At 36.2% G+C, this 23,691-nt stretch overlaps 1 protein-coding gene across 1 annotated transcript in view; it reads left to right on the top strand.

Annotated features, from left to right (window-relative positions):
• Positions 1-13,731, top strand: part of SRFBP1 (serum response factor binding protein 1) — a 65,720-nt gene extending 51,989 nt beyond the window's left edge. The window contains exons 6-8 of the mRNA XM_061150922.1: positions 1,205-1,916; positions 3,428-3,465; positions 7,192-13,731. Of these exons, the coding sequence (XP_061006905.1) occupies positions 1,205-1,916; positions 3,428-3,465; positions 7,192-7,376 (935 nt within the window). The 3' untranslated portion in view covers positions 7,377-13,731. The remainder of the gene's footprint in view (positions 1-1,204; positions 1,917-3,427; positions 3,466-7,191) is intronic.
• Positions 13,732-23,691: the final 9,960 nt, after the last annotated feature.

Raw genomic sequence — 23,691 nt, 5'->3', positions numbered from 1 at the left:
CCAAATGTAGGAAACTACCTGAAAATTTTTTATATCTAGAAAATTCTGCATTTTTTCTGAATTCCTAAATTTTGTAAATTCTTAACATAGATAATACTCAAGATAATATTAAATACAACTGACTTTCTAAATATTTTGCTGTGCTTAGTCGCTCAGTTGTGTCCAACTCTCCAACCCCATGGACTGTAGCCTGCCAGGTTCCTCTGTCCATGGGCATTCTCAAGGCAAGAATCCTGAAGTGGGTTGCCATGCCCTCCTCTAGAGGATCTTCTCAACCCAGAGATCGAACCCATGTCTCCCGCCTTGCAGGCAGATTTTTTTACCGTCTGAGCCACCAAGGAAGCCCTTTCTAAATATTGATGTTATTCATATTATTACTTACTTTGCCATTAGTCACGTAATTTTTATTTATCTTTGTGTATTATAAAATAAGATGGTAACGATAACCCTATATGCAAAATAGAAAAAGAGACACAGATGTACAGAACAGACTTTTGGACTCTGTGGGAAAAGGCGAGGGTGAAATGTTTTGAGAGAACAGCATCGAAACATGTATATTATCAAGGGTGAAACAGATCACCAGCCCAGGCTGGATGCATGAGACAAGTGCTCGGGCCTGGTGCACTGGGAAGACCCAGAGGGATCGGGTGGAGAGGGAGGTGGGAGGGGGGATCGGGATGGGGAATACATGTAAATTCATGGCTGATTTATGTCAATGTATGACAAAAACCACTACAATATTGTAAAGTAATTAGCCTCCAACTAATAAAAATAAATGGAAAAAAGAATACAATGAAAGAACTAAATGCTTCTCTCACAGATGAGAAGATAATTATTTTTATGCCTGAAAGCACAATTTATAATACCCTGCAATTGTATTAATACATTATTGCTATAGAAATTAAAGTTGCCATTTTATTCATTTATATTTAGTGAAGTTTTTACTGTTCTTAACATCATACATGAAGGAATAAATTTAATTTTAGAGATTTAAAATGGATATCTGAGCATTTCATAAATGTTCTGATTTTCTAAAAGTTAATAGAGTTCTTTGTGAATTTTCACTTATTATATATATGTAATTTAAATTCCAATCATTTTGTTAAGTATTTCCAAATAATTTAAGAAATATGGTACTAAAGCAGTGATGTTTTTTATTATTTGTTTCAGTGCTGAAACAAGTCATGTGCTGTTTCTCTTGCAGCTGCTGTCAAATCCTTTAAAGATGCAAGACAAAATGTTGTTGAAGATAAGTCATCAAACAGTGCTTCAAAAGAAAATCATTCCAAGGACACTTTGTGTTCAAATGATGATGCCAATAAGTTACAGCATGAAGGAACTATTATCTGTGAACAAGAAGAGAAGGAAGCCAAAATATTGGCAAAGAAACCGATAAATAATTCAAAAGAAAAAATAGCCAAGATGGATCATGGACCCAAAGCAATGGACATCCCAAATTCTCTGTCAAAGCCTTCTGAAAAAGATTCTGCAACTCTTTCAACATTGCAGAAGATACCTGCTGACCCCAAAATGAAAGCATTAAGTGAAACCAAAAAAGTGAAAGAGTCCAGTAGCTCACTTGATGTTGACAGTGATGGAGAAAAATTACACGAAGAAGAGAAGGAATATTTTGATGATAGCACAGAAGAAAGGTTTTACAAACAATCTTCCATGTCTGAGGATAGTGATAGTGGTGATGACTTCTTCATTGGGAAAGTCAAACGGGCACGGAAGAAGGAAAGTAGTTGTCGTTTTTCAGATAAGGAACAAAACCCCCCCAAAAAATTGTTGCTTGAAGAAGATATACCTAAAACCCATCAAAATTTACAAAATGATAAAAACAAGCCACGTACAGAGGCAAGGAGGTTTGAATCAGTGTTTTTCCATTCTTTATCTGGATCTAAGAGCCTTGAAAGGTAAGAGTATTTTTTCATTCTGAAATAATTATTAAATCTTAATTTTCAAAAAGTATGAAATATCTACACATCCTGACATTGAGACAGCTCTCTCTCACGCATAATTCTATTTTGTACAGAATTTGTGTTTAGACTTGGCTCTCTCCAGCTTTATATTGGAGTAATATGTACAAATACACGTATGATAATGCCAAATTCTTCCAGCCTCACCAGAAAATGAGATAATATAGATAAGTAATTTATCTGATTTAACGTCTAGCTAATTTAAGTTTATTCCTTCACTTATCAAAGTTCTGAAACTTTTGAGTTAGCTTTGGTGAAAACTTTTGAAAATGTCTCATGTGTCTCAGTTTCTAAACAGAACTTTCTGAAAAGACTGTGGTGAATTTTTGTTTTGTTTTGTTTTTTCTCGTGTTGACCTAGAGCATTATTGTAAAACAATTGTTTTATACCTTTTCCTGTTTCAGTATATAAGGCTGCTTGCTTGCCCTAACTCCGAGTATCTCCAGACTGCTTTCTATTTGGTGGTGTTTATACTTGGTGGTCATCCTTATCCCTTCTGTAATCACTGCCTTTTGCAGCTGTTTTGTTGTAAATCAATAGGTTTAAATTCATTTGTAATTCTAATGTTAGGTGATATCTTTACATTTTAGAATAAAAATCATAGTTAGCTATTTTCTTCAGTAAGCTTTTTCTATAATTTATAGGTGAGGCATAATTTTTAATAAAACAGAAAAAAAGTGATGTTGAAATTTTCCCAGAAAGTAAGAGTATGGAAAAGACACATAAACCATCTTTGAAGCCTTGAAAATTATTAAATTAGTCCTTGTAACTCCCAACTCTGCCTTCAAAAGATTTATTTTTTTTCCTCACTTGAAAATTACACACCGCTATCCCTTTCTTCTCTCCAAAATTGTTAACTTAATTTTTGTTACATGTGATTCATTGCTCCAGTAAGAAGATTTTTGAAATTCTTTGTCTAGATAGTTCTCAAGCATCCAAGGTAACCAAGACAGGATATTCTGTAGCCAGAAGTCACGATAAGGACGTTGAGAGAAAGATTCCTGCATGTTTCTGTGGTGATCCTCTGCTCAGTCGCTCAGCCATGTCTGACTCTGCGACCCCATGGCCTGTAGCCCACCAGTGTCCCCTGTCCCTGGGATTCTCCAGCGACAAGAATGCTAAAAGGGGCTGCTGATCCCTACTCCAGAGGATCTTCCCCACCCAAGGATCAAACCCATGTTTCTTGCGTCTCCTGCATCGGCAGGTGGATTCTTTACCACCCTTATTAGTGCCGCCTAGGAAGCCCATAGTGATACTGGATCTAACAAACCTTTGATATAGCTAAAACATGGGGTTTTCATAATTTTTTTATTGTTTCTAGTGGGGGAGGTAAAGGAGCATGATAGTTTTTAAAGTGAGTTTTATCAACATTCTTATTATGTTGTCTTCTTAAAGTCGGAGGATTTGTTTCAATATTAAATATCCTAATGGTGTTTTTCTTCTTTTAGGAATCACAGAGAACAGGTTCCAAGAAGCAAAACCCTGGGTATGTACTAATAACTACCTAACTTCCACATACAGTTGAGCAGTGCTTTTCCAAAGAGGAAAGAAGAAAAACTCTGGTTGCTTACTTGTTATTTAGTCATGAAGTCGTGTTTGAGACTTTTGTGTCTGAGTCTTTTGTGACCCCATGGACTGTAGCCTGCCAGGCTCCTCTCTCCATGGGATTTCCCAGGCAAGAATACTGGAGTGGGTTGCCGTTTCCTTCTCCAGGGGATCTTCCCGAGCCAGGGATTGAACCTGTGTCTCCTGATTCTTAACTGCTGAGACGAGGGAAACCTGGTTGCTTAGTAGTCTGAATAAATTCTGTACCCACAGAAATGAAAATAGAGCATCTTGTAATTATCAGTATAGTTTTTTGTTTTTTTATTTTATGTGTTTTTTCTTACTCTCTGTTCTACCAGTAGGAAAGATACAGACAAAACTTATCAGTTACATTGAGTCTGTTTGATTTCAGTTCAGTTCAGTCACTCAGTAGAGTCCAACTCTTTGCGGCCCCATGGACTGCAGCACTCCAGGCCTCCCTGACCATCAGCAACTCCTGGAGTTTACTCAAACTCATGTCTATTGAGTTGGTAATACCATCCAACCATCTCATACTCTGTCATCCCCTTCTCCTCACGCCTTCAGTCTTTCCCAGCATCAGGGTCTTTTCTAATGAGTCAGTTCTTTGCATCAGGTGGTCAAAGTATTGGAGTTTCAGCTTCAGCAACAGTCCTTCCAGTGAATATTCAAGACTGATTTCCTTTAGGATGGACTAGATCTCCTTGCAGTCCAAGGGACTCTCAAGAGTCTTTGCCAACACCACAGTTCAAAAGTGTCAATTCTTCGGCACTCAGAATGTTGAATTTTAAGCCAACTTTTTCACTCGCCTCTTTCACTTTCATCAAGAGGCTTTTTAGTTCTTCACTTTCTGCCATAAGGATGATGTCATCTGCATATCTGAGGTTATTGGTATTTTTCCAGGCAATCTTGGTTCCAGCTTGTGCTTCATCCAGCCCAGCATTTCACATGATGTACTCTGCATATGTGTTAAATAAGCAGGGTGATAGTATACAGCTTTGATGTACACCTTTCCGGATTTGGAACCAGTCTGTTGTTCCATGTCTACTTCTAACTGTTGCTTCTTGATCTGCATACAGATTTCTCAGAAGGCCGGCAAGGAGATCTGGTATTGAATTTTCCACAGTTTGTTGTGATCCACACAGTCAGGCTTTAGTGTAGTCAATAAAGCAGATGTTTTTTCTGGAATTTATTGGTTTTTTGATGATCCGATGGATGTTGGCAGTTTGATCTCTGGTTCCTCTGCCTTTTCTAAAACCAGCTTGCACATTTGGATGTTCATGGTTCACATATTGCTGAAGCCTGGCTTGGAGAATTTTGAGCATTACTTTACTAGCATGTGAGATAAGTGCAATTGTGCAGTAGTTTGAACATTCTTTGGCATTGTCTTTCTTTGGCATCAGAATGAAAACTGAGCTTTTCCAGCCCTGTGACCACTGCCGAGTTTTCCAAATTTGCTGGCATATTGAGTGCAGCATTTTTACAGCATCATCTTTTAGGATTTGAAATACCTCAGTTGGAATTCCATCACCTCCACTAGCTTTGTTCGTAGTGATGCTTTCTAAGGCCCACTTGACTTCGCATTCCAGGATGTCTGGCTCTCGGTGAATGATCACACCATTGTGGTTATCTGGGTCATGAAGATCTTTTTTGTACAGTTCTTCTATGTATTCTTGCTACCTCTACTTTGATATCTTGTGCTCCTCTTAGGTCCATACTGTTTCTGTCCTTTATTGATCCCATCTTTGCATGAAATGTTCCCTTGGTATCTCTAATTTTCTTGAAGAGATCTCTAGCCTTTTCCATTCTATTGTTTTCCTCTATTTCTTTGCATGGATCACTGAGGAAGGTTTTCTTATATCTCCGTGCTATTCTTTGGAACTCTGCATTCTAATGGATATATCTTTCCTTTTCTCCTTTGCCTTCTGCTTCTCTTCTTTGCATTTATGAGAGAGCCATACCTTTGCTCTTATCTCTGCTCCAGGGCTAAATCTCTGTAGGTCTTTACTGCTTAAAATCTTTCTCAATCATATCTCTCACAGTTTGGAGTCAAAATGCTTTTCTAAACCTTAAATTGCCAAATATCTGTACCCTCTTTTCCCTTTTGTATCTGCCTGTGAACTGGCCAGTTCTTTCCTGAACTGTTCTCTTTTTCTTTTTAGTACTTTGCCAAAGATCCATCAGTACACTAATCTTTTTATTCTTTCCAGACACTTACCTTGTGCTGCAGTTCCATAAGCATGTAGCCTGCTTCCCAAGTTTTAACTAGCAACAGTTTTACCTTTCCTAACATATACATAGGATACTCACTTGCAGCCTTAAATATCGTTTCCTTACTATCTACTACAGAACTGTAAAACCCATGCCACATTTTTATGTTATTTTAATCACTGTATTAAAGTACTAGGTTTGGCAAATACATGGCCTTATATTCACAAATACAGAATAGCTGCAAATTAAAAAATTCCCACATCTTCCTAATGAGAAGACCCAAGTAGAACGTGTTTTTGTTTTTATTTAGCTTATAAATTTATGATATTTAATTTATCCATTTATTTGCACATGCAAGTATGCTTTATATAGTTATTAAAATACATATCAGTTTAGAAATACTATCTTATTCAAATTTTAGGTTACATGAAATGGTTTCATTTAACATTTTAGTTCTCCACTCTTTATCACTAGAGGTACTCTTGGAGTATTATAACAGACTTCTGGAGCACATGTGATTTGTACAAGATATGGGATGTTTTGAGTCTGTGTGCAGTGATCTTTTGGGAGTGTTATCCCAATTGTACACTTGTTTCAATAACATTATAACATTTGCTTTTTAAGATCTTTAAAAGTCTTCTTGACAATGATCGCTAGCTAGCAGTGGAGAAATTATGCACCCCTAGGACTGATTAATAAATCTGTATTAAATTTTTTGCCTTGTCTTTGTGATCTTATAAATGTGCGTTGATTCAGTCCTTCCAGGCCCGTCTGTCTCCCAGTACTTTGTTCAAAATAATGTAATAGAAGTTTCTCATAATGAAAGAGGTAAGAGCTAGATTACAAATTGCCACCCTCATATTTGGTAGATAACTTTATGGTTCGAAAAGAACAGTGTCTTAAATTTGAGTAGATATAGCAGTTACTTTGCAGTCACATTTTTTGTTCAGTAACAGAAGGGAGTGGAATCAATTAATATCCCTTTAAATAGCTCACCCATCAACACTGTTGAACTCAATATTTTAGTTAAAACATGTGAATTTTCTGGCTGCATTGCTCCACACAGAGATATCATATGCCAATGAATCATATTCCTTTAAAAATACAAAATTTTAAAATTTTGTTTCCTTATGTGTTGTCTGGACTGTGTTTCCTTTCTTAATGTCAATGTAAAAAAAGAGAACAGCATATACTAGGAGGCCTGCAACAGACATATTGACAACGGTTAGAAAGCGTGTGTCCCAAAACTCACTAGCCATGTGTATTTCAACTTCAAACTTCCCAGTAGGGCTTAGATTTTTTATTTTTGTGTGAGGTATTCTACTTAAGTAAAACTAAATTTCTTCCTTAAATACTGGCTTGAGAAGATAAAATGTTTTTGTCTTCTATGCTATTTATGTATAGACTTAGTTTTCATTAATTTTGTTTTCTCCTGCAGATTTTCAGCACATTGAACCTCAGATCAAGAATCAGTTTAATAAGAAAGCACAAAGAGGATTTGAAAATACAAAACAGAAATCACAGCTGCCTCTTCATCCTTCATGGGAAGCAAGCCGGCGGCGAAAAGAACAGCAATCCAAAATTGCTGTGTTTCAGGGGAAAAAAATTACCTTTGATGATTGATCAGTACTATATTTTTGTTAATTTCTCTGTCTAAATTTGATTTTCTTCTTATTTTTTAAACTAGCTCATTATTTAAATATATATTTAAGTAAGTCTCTGAATGGGTTATAGAAATGAGTTGGTTTTGTCTTTTTTTAAGTGTGTTCGTGTTATGTTTAAGCTTCTGTAGATCAAGTACATACTTAATTTTAAATATGTCTAGAAGACTGCTCTCCCTCTATAAAAGAATTTTGAGATGATAGCTATCTCAGATTTTCTCATTTGGTTTTATCATGAAGTGTATATCACTAGGTTAGCTCTGTGTTTCTTTACTTTGAAAATAAATGTTGAGTGATATTTGAAATAATAATGGAAAAATATGAGGAAAGTGTAGCTATTTAAAACAGACTCTTTTTACTGAGTTACTCTTGTTAGCAAAACTAAGATGATAACTTTTATTGTGGGTATACAAATAACAAGTTATATAAGTAAATATTAGTTTTTATTATAGCTTTAATTATTTGTAATTTTTTAGTTTTTGACTGTTTAAAATAGTTTCCCAGGAAAATTTTGGATTTCTGAATTATGTTTCAGTTATTTGGGCAGCATTCATGTTCAAATGTTGCAACCAACCAAAAATTGGTTTTACTGAATATAAAATTTCTGTCAAATCACAAATGTATAACATAACATTAGACATGTGTTTTTATAGAAACAAGTTTTTGAGGAATCATAGGTTTGGAATTTACAAGAGCAAATTCTGAAGGAGATATGATTACAGAAGCATTTTCACTATAGCTAAGCAGAGGTTATAATTCACTGAAGAAGGGACTGCTTTATATTTCATAGTACTGTTATTTAAAAGGAAAACAGAATTTTAAAAATCTCTTCAAATGTTTGACTTCTTGCTACTGGGAGAAATTAAAGTTCTTGGTTAACTAAGTAACCAAAAAAGTTAAAAAATAATGTTTCTATCCCTACCCAGATTTAGCCAAACCATGAGGTTGAGAGCACTATTCATTGACCCAACACTTCTAACCCCAACTTCAAGGAGTTAGGGTTTGACTACAAAGTTAGAGGAAAGAGGCCACACAAGACTACTCACTTCTGACACGAACTGCAGGTTTGGAGATTGCAGGGGAGGGCTCCCCAAATAATGTCAGATTCAAAAATTTGCTTGCAGAATTCACTAAAACCTATTATATTCCTAGTTACAGTTCATTATACAGTTTAGCAACTGAACAACAACAGATAGTTCATTACAAGGAAAGAGTACAGATTATAACCAGCCAAAGGAAGAAATGCATAGGGCAAAGTCTGTGAGGGTTCTAAAAGCAAAGTTTCTGTTGTCCTCAAGTTGCATTGCCATCCTTGCATCAATGTGTACAGTGTTGCCAATCTGAAAAGCTCACTCCAGTTTTAATGTCCAAAATTTTTATTGTATCTTTCATAGATAGACATGCTCAGTTGATTGCCCATGTGATTGTTTCAGATGGATTGATAATATCATATGACCCCGAAGACTCATCCTAAATGACATGGTAGGTCTTTTTTAGTGCAGCCAACCCCTGCTCTAAACAAGGACACTCCTATCAGGTATGACATCGAGTGCCTCCGTGAGGCTGAAGGCAAAGGCAGTTTCTCTCTTTGGGCAAGACCAGGTTCTTTACTACACAACATCTGTCACCCGAATTCCCCCAGTATTAACAATTTTTCTGTATCTACGTTATCTTTGGCTCTCACACTCCCCTCTCTCCTCCTTTTTTCCTTCCTTTTCCCCTCCCTCCTTCCTTTTTTGTACTCTTTATCCCTTCATCTCTCTTTTCCTCATTTTACCCCTGTCTCCCTCTCCATCTACTCTCTTCCTCTCATCCTTTTATCATTTCTATTTCTCTACCCTGTTTGTAGCCTCTCTCTAAAAACAAGTCATTCTCTGTTCTTTTGTATTACCACAGTTCAGTTATCAAATATTAAGATTTTGCCAATTGTCCCAGTGTCTTTTTACGGCAACAGAAAAATCAGCATCAAGCCTTACATCCAGTGGTCACCTTACATTCAGTTAATCTCTCTTTGGTTGAAAACAGTACATCAGTCTCTTAGGATTTCATGACATCGACCTTTTTCAAAAGTGAAGATCAGATATTTTGCAGTGTCCTTTTATTTGGACTTGTCTAATACTCACATTTTCATATTCAAGTTATGCACTTCTGGCAGGAATGTTGCATTTGTCCTGTTGCATCATATCTGAGGTTAGGTGATGATGTTGATATGGCTGGGCCTTTACTGGTGGTGGTAACTTTGCTTACTTGTTTTAAGTGGTATTTATATGGTTTTTCCACTGCAGGATTACTATTTTCTCTTTGTAATGAATAATTATCTTGTGGGGAGATACTTTGAGACTGTGTGAAACTGTCTTGAAACTTTCATGCACTAGTTTTAACATTCATTCATAATTCTTACCTGAAATAATTATTGCTATAGTAGTTTAAATTATGATTTTTTTTTTTAATTTCAGTTTTTCTACACTTATTAGATGGCCTTTTAGAATAAGGGAAAATCTTACATTTTCTCCTATTAATTGAGCTTTTAAATGTATGTCAGTATTATCTCATGGATACTTCTCTTTTCTCCTTTTCTATTACTTTTTATTAATTGGCTATTTTTTATTCATTTTATCGATTATTGGATTATAAGATTTATTACAGTATACATCTCAAGTAGTATTTATACCACTTTACATATGGTCCAAACACCTTACTGTAGTAAATGTTAACGTTTCTCCCCATGCTTTTGTACTATTGTTTATATACATTTTGCTTCTACATTTAACCCTGTAGTGTATTGTTATTGATTTTACTATAATTTCTGTTTGTCTCTGTATCATGTTTATGTTTTTCTCTATTTCCTAGAACATTAGTAGCTGTTTTAATGATCTTGTCTGCAGTGATTCTCTTGGGGCAGTTTGTACCAACAAGGTATATTTGGCAGTGTCTAGAGATATTTTGAATGTCACATCTGGGGAAGATGTTGCATCTAGTGGATATAGGCCAGGGATGCTGCTTACTTTGGTTAATGGAAGCCCCTTCAAGTTGTTTCCTGTGTTTTTTTGGCATGTAAGTCCTTTCTGTAGTAGTGAGGAAGGTGGTTTCTTAGTTTCCACAATATATTTATTTTCTCAGCCCCAGAGTACACAGTTCAGTTCAAAATTGCTGGTTGATACCTCTGCAAAACACAAGTTTATTAGTCAAACTAATTTATGTTTGAAGTTCTTTTTTCTTTAGCCTGAGGGCATATGGTTTCAAAACTAAGTCTGCAAGTTATCTGGGATATTGTTAGCAAAAATGGCTGACTAAGGACATCCAAAAATTACCTTTCTTCTTTAAAAGCAGTGGAGAAAGCTGTCCATAGTGTCAGAATTGATGTTTTCAGAACTGCAGAATTAACCAAAAGCTTACTAAGGGTTGTTATTTATTAAAAATGGCTGAAACTTGATACAGAGAGTATCTTTGTGACATTTTAACTTGCTCTATTCTCATCCCCCACTCCCCAAGTCCATGGTGTCTTGAAAATCAGCAGCCCACAATCATGATGAAAACCTGCAGCCTGACAGATACTAGAGGCGCCAGAAAAAGGTTGGAACTTTTTCAAAAACACATTCCCTGAGAATTATCTTTATTTGACCAGTAAGGTAGTTCACTGGAAGACCCGATGGCAATTCTTTCTTTATCTAACTTGGCTAAGAGCTTACCCAGTGTGAAAAGCCTTTTTCCTGAGATCATTTTTTGAAATCAGTTAGAGGCAATTGTTTAACATCACAACTTCCAAAGGCAGTGAATAACAGTTGGGGAAGACAAGAAGTTAATCAAACAGCTTAAAAGGAAATCTGGAAAATTCACTATCCTTAGGAACTTTGATAAGTTTTGACATATTTCCTGGAATTAAGAAAGTCATATGAATGACAGAATTATGTGCACGTTCAGGAAAGTGCTGAGAAGGCCCTAAACCCTCACTTCTGGTTGACTTTGGGAGCTCTACATAAGCGGGAAGTGATGGCTAGTGTGGAAATGTCAACTTCCTGGCCAAGTGTTGAAGGTGTATCCCAACAAAAGGCTCTCAACAAAGTTAGTGAAGTATTAGTTCCAGGCATTAAGGGAATCTGTCCAGTTATTAGCATACCACTAAGCAAATGATTTTTGGGGCTCCAAAATCACTGCAGATGGTGATTGCAGCCATGAAATTAAAAGACGCTTACTCCTTGGAAGGAAAGTTATAACCAACCTAGATAGCATATTAAAAAGCAGAGACATTACTTTGCCAACAAATGTTTGTCTAGTCAAGGCTATGGTTTTTCCAGTGGTCATGTATGGATGTGAGAGTTGGAATGTGAAGAAAGCTGAGCACCAAAAAATTGATGCTTTTGAACTGTGGTGTTGGAGAAGACTCTTGAGAGTCCCTTGGACTGCAAGGAGATCCAACCAGTCCATCCTAAAGATCAGTCCTGGGTGTTCATTGGAGGGGCTGATGCTGAAGCTGAAACTCCAATACTTAGGCCACCTCATGTGAAGAGTTGACTCATTGGAAAAGACCCTGATGCTGGGAGGGATTGGGGGCAGGAAGAGAAGGGGACAACAGACGATGAGATGGCTAGATGGCATCACCAACTCGATGGACACGAGTCTGAGTAAACTCCAGCAGTTGGTAATGGACAGGGAGGCCTGGCATGCTACGATTCATGGGGTCGCAGAGTCGGACATGACTGAGCGACTGAACTGAACTGAACTGAAGCCAATGAAGCAGAGACTTTAGTGACCATATACAACAAAGAATACAGATTTCACAAAAATAGTTAAGAAAAGTCACTAGACAAACAGCAACAAAAAATAGCAACAACAAACCCTAAGGAGAAGAGAATACCTGATTTCTAGAGTTGGAACATATATTATTATTTAAAGTGTCTAGTTTTCAACAGAATGTTGTCACACATTCACAGCGTATGGCTCATGTACAAGGAGAAAAAGCAGTTTCTATAGAAACTGTCCCAAATAGGCCCAAACTTTGAATTTATTTGACAAAAACTTTAAATAGGCTATTTTAAATGTGTTCAAAGAACAAAAGGAAACAATATCTAAAGGTCTAAGAGAAAGTTTGAGAACTATTCTTACCAAATAGAGAATATCAGTAATGAGATAGAAATTATAAAGAAGAAAGAAAAAAGTTTAGGAATTGAAAAATACATTACTGAAACAAAAATTTCAGCAGAAGCGTTCGACAGTACATTTGAGCAGTTAGGAAGGATTGAGTGAAGCTGACAATTGATCAATTGAGATTATCCAGTTACAGGAACAGAGGGAAAATAAATAATGAACATAAATAGACTCTTGAAGACCCATGGGGATACCATCAAGCATGTTAATATAGGCATAGTGGGAGTCTAATATGACCCCACATTTCCAATCATAGTTATGTACCCTCAAGAGAATTGAAAACATATTTAAAGGGAAAAAAAACGAATGCACATGTTCATGGGAGCATTATTCATAATAGAGAAAAAGAGGAAAGAACCCAAATATCCCATCAGCTGATGACTGGATAAATGATATATACATGCAGTGGCATATTATTGAGCCATTAAAAAAGAAGGAAGTATTGATACATATTGTGACATGGATGAATTTTGAAAACATCATGATAGAAAACATACACAAAATAGAGTTCTGTTTATGTGAAATGTCTAGAATAGGTAAATGCATTGAGATCAAAAGTAGATTAGTGGCTGCGAAGGGCTGAGGGGGAGAGGAATAGGGAGTGCCTGTTAATGGATGTGACATTTCTTCAAGGACTGGATGTGTTCTGGAATTGGATATTGTAGTGTTGGTTGCACAACTTTGTGAATATACAAAAATCCACTGAATTGTGTGCTTTATAAGGATGCATATTACTGTATGTGAATTGTATCTCATTTTTTTTAAATAATAATAAAACTTTACCTGGGTTAGTGTTTTTTTTTTTTCCCCACTCTTCTTCCTTCCATATAGTACTTCATTTGAATTGCATTTTAGTTCAAATATTTCTGACTGTATTTTATTTTAAGGATTATTTTCTCTATCCCTGATAATTATATTTATTTTTTTCTTTATGTATGTGAAACCTTAATATTGTTCTGTGTGTTAGAGCTGCATAAAACAGTATACTCAGAGAAGTGGCATCTCTGCTGTTCGAATTGTTTATTTCCTTTTCATCCCAACCCCTCCCTCCCCGTGTAGATTAATCAGTCTCATTTGTCCTTAGTGTATTCTTCCTGTGTTTTTATTTGCAGATTAACAAATATGTATGTTATTTTATTTCCCCTTTCTTACATAAAAGTTGACATTTTCTAGATGCTTTTATAATCCTTGTTTTCATCATTTAAAAATGTTGGGTTGCTCCAAAAGTTCTTTGTTTTTTTCCATAAGATGGCTCTACTTAATGCTTAGTTGTCTTTAACATCATTCAAAACAGTTTTGTTAGATTGTATTGCGACAGCTATCATATCAACATGCATTAAAAAGCTTATCAAAATTGGTGAATTTTTGTGTAGCCATTTTAATATTGAAGATGGGGGGAAATAGCAACATTTTCGGCATATTATGCTTTATTATTTCAAGAAAGGTTAAAACAACTGATATGCGAAAGAGATTCATGCAGTGTATGAAGAAGGTTCTGTGACTGATCAAATATGTCAAAAATGGTTTACAAAGTTTTGTGCTGGAGATTTTTTGCTGAACAATCCTCCATGGTCTTCAGGTAGACCAGTTGAAGTGATAGCGATCAAATTGAGACATTAATTGAGAATAATCAGTATTTTACCACACAGGAGATAGCCAGCATACCCAAATATCCAACTGAAGTGTTGAAAATAATTTGCACCAACTTGGCCAAGTTAATCTCTTTGACGTTTGGGTTCCACATAAGTTAAGTGAAAAAACCTTGACTGTATTTCTGCACGCAGTTCTCTACTTCAAAGTAATGAAAATGTTCTGTTTTTAAAACAAATTGTGATAAACAATGAAAAGTGAGTACTGTATAATATTGTAGAACAGAAGAGATCCTGGGGCAAGCAAAATGAACCGCCAACCACACCAAAGGCCAAACTTTATCCAAAGAAGGTGATGTGTTTGTGGTGTGATTGGAAGGGAGTTCTCTTATGAGCACCTTCTGGAAAACCAAATAATTATTTCCAACAAGTATTGCTCCCAGTTAGACCAACTGAAATCACTCAATGAATAGTGTCTGGAATTAGTCAACAGAAAATGCATAATCTATCAGGTTACCATAAGACTGCATACTTCTTTGATGACCAGATAAAAACTGTTAAAGCCTGGCTGGGAAGTTCTGATTCATCTACCATTTTCACCAGACATTGCACCTTCACGTGTCCAGTTATTTCAGTCTTTACAAAATTCTCTTAATGCAAAAAGCTTCAGTTTTCTAGAAGACTGAAAAAACACCTGGAACAGTTCTTTGCTCAAAAAGAGAGAAAGTTTTGGGATGATGGAATGACAAAGTTGCCTGAAAAACGCCAGAAAGTAGTGGAACAAAATAGTGAATATGTTGTTCAATAAAGTTCTTGGTGAAAATGAAAAATGTGTCTTATTTTTAGTTAAAAACCAAAGGCCAACCCAACATAGTCTGGAAGTCACTACAGATCTGCCCATAGAGGTCTTCCTTCTTTAAAATAAAACTAATGAATATAACAAAATAGAAATAGACATAGAGAACAAGCTAGTGGTTACCACAGGGGAGAGAAGTGGGGTAGGGGCAAGATAGGTGAAGGGGGATTAAGAGGTTCAAACTGCTAGGTACAAAAAAGTATCAAGGATGTAGTACACAGCACCAGGAGCACGGCCAGTTGTGTGAGAGGGACTGTATCCACTGTTGCTTTCTCTGAAGACAGAGAAAGAATCACGACCTGAGGAAAGCTGGTGGATTCTAGCAGCCTTCCATTTACATCCAGGAAAAAAATGGGAATCACGCCTGCCACTTCAAAAAACTGAATTCTGCTAACAACCTGAATGAGCCATGGAAAGGATCCTACCCAAGAGCCTCTAAAGAGGTATACAGCCCTGCTGGCACTCTGATGTTAGCCCACTGAGACCCATGTCAGACTTTAGACTCTTAGATAATGTTTATTTTTGTTTAAGCCATTACAGAATAGAAACGGCATCACACATCATTGAGTGGATCTATTTATTCACTCATTTATGTATGAGACTTGGAAATAGCAACCCACTTCAGTATTCTTGCCTGGAGAATCCCATGGACAGAGGAGTCGCAGGCTCCAGTCCACGGGGTCACAAGAGTCAGACATGACTTGGCGACTACACCACCACCACCACCATGTATGAGCCTTTGGTTATTTGTCATATTTTACAAACACTTTCAAATAAAATATGAACCAACTGTATTTTCATATTGTTGGAGGTGTGTCTTTGAAGTAAGTTCCTAGAAGTAATCTTGTTATGTCAGAAGGTAAATGTGTATGTAGTTTTATTAAAAATAGCCCCATACATTGTCAGTTGACTTGATTTTTGTCGTTCATGTTTCCATCATGTTTGTCATTTATTTGATGTATTCAGATGTAGTGGTTCCTCTTTATTTACTGTTACTTAATTTTTATATTTACATTTGGGATCATATTTAGAAACTCTTACTCTACTACTTTCTTTCTACTTTGGTATCACTTTTGCTGTCCATGTTTTCTTTGTTTCCATTTGTCTGAAACACCTTTGACTATCCTTTTGATTTTTAGTCTTTCTGAAGCATTCTGTTTCAGATGTGTCTATTGAAAAGAGCATTTTGTTGGGCCTTTATGAGCCAGCTTGAAAATGTTTCTGTATAACCAAATTAAACCCTTTCACAGTTGTTAATAAGATGAATATGATTGCTTTCAACTCTTTCAGATTGTCTTATGCTATTTTTGTTCAGTCATGTCCAACTCTTTGCAACCCTGTGAACTGCAGCACTCTAGACGTCCCTGTCCTTCACTGTGTCCATGAAATTTGCTCACTTTCAAGTCCATTGAGTCATTGATGCCATCCAACCTTCTCATCCTCTCATGAAATTATTGTATTCATTTTGTTCCTGTCCATAATGTATGCTGTGTTCTTTTTTTAAAAAAGAGATTCCTAAATTTGATGTTTAGAAAAGCCAGTATTTCCATTTTATGCTTCTACCTTTTTTTAATGCCTTTAGTCCTGTTTTTTGTTTTTTTTTAATTTACAATCTGTATTATCCATTTTCAGTGACATCCCTTAAGTTTCACTTTCTGCCTAAGCCACAGCTAATGGGTTTATTCTACTTTCCTCCTTCCATCTGCATTCTCTTCCAGTTTTTAGTTTTGTTATTTTTACTTCATTAGGAGATACTACACATAACATAGAGTGTTATTATATAACATATTATTGTACCCTTATCCCCACCTTTGTTTTAGCCTTAGATTTGCAATTAAGTATGTTAAAGCTAAATTGCTGAAGTTTTCTCAGTCATCTTTTGTTGGATAAAGTTCATTTTCTAGCAGATTCCTCAAAAAGGACTCATGAAAAAAACCATTTGAGCTCTTGAAGCTTCAATGTTTTTCTGTAGTTTTCATACTATAAATTTTTTTTTCTGTGGTTTTCATAGTTAAACATGACTGGATCTTGGGTTTGTGGCTTTCTCAGTGATCCTGCCCCTTTTGCTTCTGACAGTTAAACATTCATTGTATCTATGGTGGAGTTTCTTGTTCCTTCCCAAGTTAGGAAATCTAGGTGACGCCTTGACCCTTCCCAGGGATACAGAGTTGTTTCTTGTTTTTCATATTTTTCCTTTTACAAACTTCCCCGAGCCACAGCAAGTCTTTGTACCTGTGTTCTGATTAACAATGTTTGATGACCTTATTGTGGCTTAAGGCTTTTTTTCTCAGTAATGAAGAAGACTCCTTATAGGTATTTGTATCCTTGATTCAGTAGTAAGCTCTCCTCTTTCAGGCCTGCACCATCAAGAACAGTTTTTGCTCTGTCTCTGATCTTTCTCCTGAGTGCCCAGTGTAGGCCCGTGGAATTCCCATAGCCTTTAGAGTTCTTGACATCTCTAAATAATTATACTACATTTCCCTCTAGTACTTTTATGGATTTTGGTTTACCTTTCAACTTTAATATCTCTGGAATTTACCCTGATGGGCAAACTGCTAAATAATCAAACCAGTTAGTTACAGTGAACTTGTGTTTCTCAGCTTCTCCTGAAGCTAGGCTGGGCACATGTGACAAGAATTAATTCATGGAATATGAGTGAAAATTATATAAACTACTAGGTCTGCCCCATGAAGTCATTGTCTATCTTCCACCCTTCTTTTGACCCTCAGTTAGGTGTCAAGTCCTGGGGAGACAGTAGAGAACCCTGTTTTTAAGATGAAGAAATAACTATCAATGTGGGAACCTCAATAACTGTGGAAATCATACTTACCACCTTTCCCTCCACTTAAGCCAAATGGACTTAAGTTAACCTCTATCAAACATCCTTGTGTAAAACCAGTGAGAAGTTTTTTTTTATAGTACAAGTATTACTCTGATACAGAAACTGTTGCTAGAAAAAAATGTTCCTATGACAAAAATCCAAAATATACTTAGCATTGGTCCACTCTACAGTCAAGATGGAAACTAATATCCAAAGCTATAAAACTGGAGATTTGTGCATGCAATGACAAAACATTTTTTTAAATGGTCGTTTGCAATTGCTTGAAAGGTGGATGACGTGTTTATTGACTTCCTAATACTAAAGAGAGAGGCTGGAGAATGAAATGCTGGTATTGACTGTTGATTGTTACTCTGGACTTACCAGGGTGGTAGGGGAAAAAAGAAAAATGGTATGTAGCAAAAATCTGTTAGTTTGAAAGCAGAAAAAAAGATGAAAAAGCCATGACTTCTAGTCCCAAATAATAAGAGATAATGGACAAATGTCTCTTGAGACTTCTGGGTCCACACAGACCTAAGTAAAGATGTGGCATTTCCTCATAAGCATGATAGCTTTAAGCCATGTTGACAAATGGAAAAAATAAGGCAGGCTTGAGAATTATATTTAGGAAAGAATTTTGAAGGATACTATTAGCATATGTAAGTGAATAGATACCTTTCCCTCAAAAATAGTAGTTTGCTTTTTTGTAATGCCAAAGAAATTGAAAGTCTGGATTTCGGTAGCCTTTGAATTTTCTGTCATTCTGAGTGTTTGGGGGGGTCCCAAACTTGCTTAGAGAAGAGATGAGTTGCAAAAACTAAAGGCTCCCAGGAAAGGCAAAATGCCCATCTATTTCAAATATAATAATGGACCAAATAATCTCCAGAAAGGTAGATTCAGAGCTATGAAGAACACCGTATATGTAGTTCCTTCTAGACAGAAAAGCTGCTATCAGGAAAGTGGCCCACTACCAGAAAAGAGGGATCTCACAATGTCTGCCAGAAGGATATCCTACGCAGTGCCCTCTGTGTGTCTCCCATATTCCCTTTACCAGGTGGCAGTTTACATCACAAACCTCCTGTCCATGCTTTACCATGGTAAACTGGGTCTGGTGGCAATAGATTTCTGTAGCTTTGTTGTTAGTGCAACTGTCACTAGAACCTCAAGTGGCCATATCCAGAACTGGTGGAAAGAACCACACATCATTCAGAGACCTTGGCCTTTGAGCTGATTGTGATAACTGAATGGAATTTTGAGTTTTCTCTCTTGGGGAAGGAGGGAGTGTGCTCTATTAGGTAGGGCACCTGGTAACCAGAATGACATACTATGTTAGAAACTGGCACAGAAGTGTTCACTTAATATATTTATTCTTTTAGTTAGGTACCTGGCTAAATTACACTTCCCAGCCTCCTTGAAGTTGGCAAAGGCTGGCCAGAAGAATGTGGGTACATGATTTTCACCTGCCCCACAGAACTTTCCAGGCAATCTCCACATTTCTGTCTTTGTTTTCCAGCTAGATGTTAAACATCTTGGGCAACCTTACAAGACAGATTTACAAGATGGTGAAGTTTCTATGAATATCAGCCAGGGTCCCTGCTTGGTTGCATGGAACAGATCCCCATAACCCTGTCCAGCCACCGAGTGAACTTCACATGAGCAGGAGATAAGTATTTGGTTATGTCACTGAGATTTAGTGTTAGCTGTTACTCCAGCTAAGGATTATTCTAAAACATATGTGTGGTTGGTCTTACTATTCTAGTTTTTCCAAAATGCATCTTGTTCTAATGCCTTTTTTGAATAGTTGGGTTGTCTGTCCTTCTCTACTGATTTGAAATGTCACTGTATATTAATAATCACTCCATTGTTCCTAGACTCACTCTCTTCGCTGCTTATCTGTTTCTCTAACCAAATACTGTATTTTAAATTATTGTAGCCTTGTAATTTATTTAGACACTGAGTAGCTGTTTTTACTTGTTTTTTGTTTTTTCCCCTCAGAATTTTCTTAGCAAGTCTTATGTCATTTCTCTAGCAACAGATTTTAAAATCAGCTTGTAAGTTTTATTTCAAAAAATTGTCTTGGGATATTAATTTTGATTCCTTTTAGAAATTTTTCATAACCTGGAAGGTATTTGTATTTCAAATGTGTTCTCGTTGTTCTGTAGTTATATAAAATGATGGGTCTCTTTCCATGGATGGGCCTAAAATGTGGAACTGCAGAAGAAATTATATGAACAGGAGCAAGCTCAGTAGTCTTAAATGTGACATCATTGTGCAGAAATTAAGTAGCTTTAAGTCGGAAACTGGGATGTTGTTTGTACTTGAACATGTGTTTTCCCTCAAGGGAAAACTGGTTGTGAAAGAAAGTCATTCTCCATCCTGTTTTCAGAATATAACTAAAAGGATGTTTTTCAGTAAAGACGGCCAAAACTTAGAGGATCAGTGAATGGCGGAGTGTTATTTGTGTTTATTTTAAAAATAAACATGATATGAATATTCTTTGTTTAGCTTAGCTCTATTATGGACAGAAGTTCACAGTCTTTACATACACCAACAATAACCAATTTAGCTCAAGTCTGAAATAAGTGTGAACTAGTTCTGATTTTTTTTTTTTTTAAATCGTAGGTTCCACCTGTGATAAAAGAGAAATTTATAAGCCCTATCAACTTTTTAAGGTTTGTAAGTGCTATGTATACAATCTGAAAGTTCTTGGCCTTCCTTTTTCTAATCATCATCTTTATCAGTTTGAATTCCTACCCTGCTTTCCTCTTTCATTTCTTTAATCTGTCCTTTTCTAAACAAAGCACTTAAAAATCTAAGAATAGAAGTTTAATTTCTCAGCATAAAAATGGGTGTCTTACACTAATAATCAATATTGCATTTAATGGGGAAATATTGGAAGTTAGAAACATAACAAGGATGGCTCTCATTATACTATTACTATATTTTCACTTGACATTGTTTTAAAAGTTGAAGCCAGTACAGTTAGAAATGGAAAGGAAGAAATAAAATTAAAATCGGTTCTACCTCTGCCTCATTTATAGTGGTATTTCCCATTCATTTTATTCCAATTTTATTGTGGTTACAGTAAGGATGTTTCTTGTTTGTTTTTTATCCTCATCTTCGTGTAAGGTATCCAAATTCCCTCACCCCTTTCTCCAGGAGGATCCACACGTGTCCAGGACTGTTGACTGAGAGGTTGCGTGTGTGCTTAGTCACTCAGTTGTATCCAGCTCTTTGCAACCTCATGGACGGTAGCCCTCCGCCCCTGGGATTCTCCAGACGAGAATACTGGAGTAGGTTGCCATTCCCCTCTCCAGGGGATTTTCCTGACACGAGGATTGAACCTGGCTCTCCTGCATTGGCAGGCAGATTCTTTACCATCTGAGCCACTGGGGAAGCCCTAATGACAAGTTACCTGTAGATGAGAAATCAGAAAACCTTTCATTCTGCTTCCCAAAACTCTCAAAATTCTTGACCTTCCTCTTTCTAACCATCTTCCTTATCAGTTTGAATTCCTACTCTACTTTTATCTTTCTTTTCCAGTTCCTGTTTTATTTGAGGCCAGAGAAAACAACCCTACAAGTACGGCTATAAGAACTCATCAGGCACTTTAGAAGTAAGGTTTTTTTGAATGGTTGTTCCTAAGTGAATATGAACTGGGAGTAGAGACATGACCAATTGAGGCTAAGTGAGAAAGAAAAAGTGGGAAAAACCCTGAAAACAACAAAATAAATACTACATGGGTTGCATACCTAGTATATAGGGTTCTTTGGCATGCACTCAGTAAATAACTATTAGTTCTTGAGAAACTCATCTGACTGCTGATTAATCATTTATAAATATTGTCAATCTTTTAGTCACTTTGCTGACAATTAACATTTTAGGGAGAAGGTGTCCTTTAATTCGTTGAACATGGGATCTGGAGCTGTGTCCTGCTTGGTGTAGGATATCATGGTTAGCAATGCAATGTGGGCAAAGTATTCCCCCAAAAGGAAATCAAGGTGCTAATATCTCTTAAATAGTAGAAAGACATGGTGTTAGCCAAGAAAGAGTAGCTGTCCTCTACAAGTCTAGTAAAAGAGCATGAATATATGTGAATCTATTTAAAAAAAGAAACAAAACACCTTAAGAGAGAAACTCCCCATGTGTACCCCAGGAAGTACTTGACTCCTGGAGAGACAGGAGGAGTAAGGGGAATAGTCAGTTGTCTAGTGTGGCTAGAGAAGAGAATGCAGAAAAATGGTAGATATGAAACTGATGAAGTGGAGAATTAAGGCTAAAGGAAGGCCTTGAATGTCATTTAAGGTTCTTGAAGTTTAGTTTACAGGAAATTGAGAAACTCAATTGGAAATTGAAAAATCTGAGGATGGAGAAAGCTATGCACTTGTGTAGAGATTTGAAGCATGTAATATGACCACCTTGCCAAGTATCCTTAGCTTTTTTGTATTTCCAGTAACTAACCTCTTTGAAAATGTTCTAGGTCAAAGTTTTCCCATGATATTTCAAATCAACAGATCATCTGTGTAAGGTTAAAATTACCTTTAACAATAATGGGAGAAAAATATACACGCACATGGGAAAAACAGCTCCAAAAACAATGTTTTGGCTTTTCTTGTGCAACAGCACAGCACCTTGAATGTCTTTTATAAGGTTCCAGAGCCAACTCAGATTACTAAAGTGGGGGGAGATAAAGATCAGTTACCAAGTTTCATGTTAAATGTTGTTTAATTTAGTGAAGTGCATTAATGAAATAAACAGCTCAGTTCAAGTTAAAAAGCGTGTATACCATTATGGAATACTCAACAGTTCTTTTTTTTTTTTTTTTTTTTTAGAAAATCACCTAATATGGAAATCTGATAATGGATCTAGTAATGATCATCAATGACTAAATGACTTAGCTAAAATGAGTAGCTAAGAATCTATTGGAGATTTCTATAGTGGCTGTATCAGACTGACAACGCTGAGCCCACTAATCATTTTTAGCATCACAAAAAGATGGATGGTAGAGACATCCTGGGCTTCCTCATATGATGCAGTTATGAAGGATGCACCACCATCATGTCTTGTTGCTCCCCCAAATCAAACCTAACCTACATCTGGTCAAGCCTCCAGATTTGACTTTTCATTGGAAATACAAGGAACAGAAGAATGTGTTAATATTAAATGACACCACCAGGATCCAGTCTTCAAAATCTAGAATGTGGAAAATTCTATGGGATAGTAGGTGTTCTATAAAAAAAAAAAAAAAAAAAATTCACACACTTTAATAGCAAGACAAAGAAAAAATGATAAAAGGGAAATATATAAATTTTAAAGAGACTTAAAACACAAAATAACCAAGTTAGTGTGTCCTTGTTTAATCCTGAATCAAACAAATCAACTTTAAAAAAAATTTTTAAGACAATTGGTGAAATTTGAATGCTAACTAGGTATTTGATGCTATTAAGGAACTGTTACCTTAATTTCACTCTAGTGAAATGAATATTATTTATTGATGACAACCAACTTTAAATAACTTCATAATGGAAGTACTGATTTTGAATGAAAATCTAGAATATTCCGATAAGGCAAACTCTTAACCCTAAGATGTTTTTCTAAGCACATTCAAATGAGACCACTGTTTGAGGTTAAAACACTCTTTATTGGCCTCTTGTTGATCATCAAAAGAGAAAAAAGTCCCATAGGACCACCAGTTGCTAAATTGTGGAATCCTGTACATGAAAGAGAAAAAGAAGGATGACCTTTTTTCCCTTGTTTCTAATACTCAGAAGTATTCCTTTTAGAAAATTGGGGAGCAAGGGGCGGAAGATAAGGCTTTGTATGCTTAGCTGCTGATAAGCCTTCTCAAACTCTGAAAGAGTAACAGGAT

The sequence above is a fragment of the Dama dama genome, chromosome 9, assembly GCF_033118175.1.
Source record: "Dama dama isolate Ldn47 chromosome 9, ASM3311817v1, whole genome shotgun sequence".
In the NCBI taxonomy this organism is placed as follows: Eukaryota; Metazoa; Chordata; class Mammalia; order Artiodactyla; family Cervidae; genus Dama; species Dama dama.
This window is presented reverse-complemented; position numbering and strand designations above follow the sequence as displayed.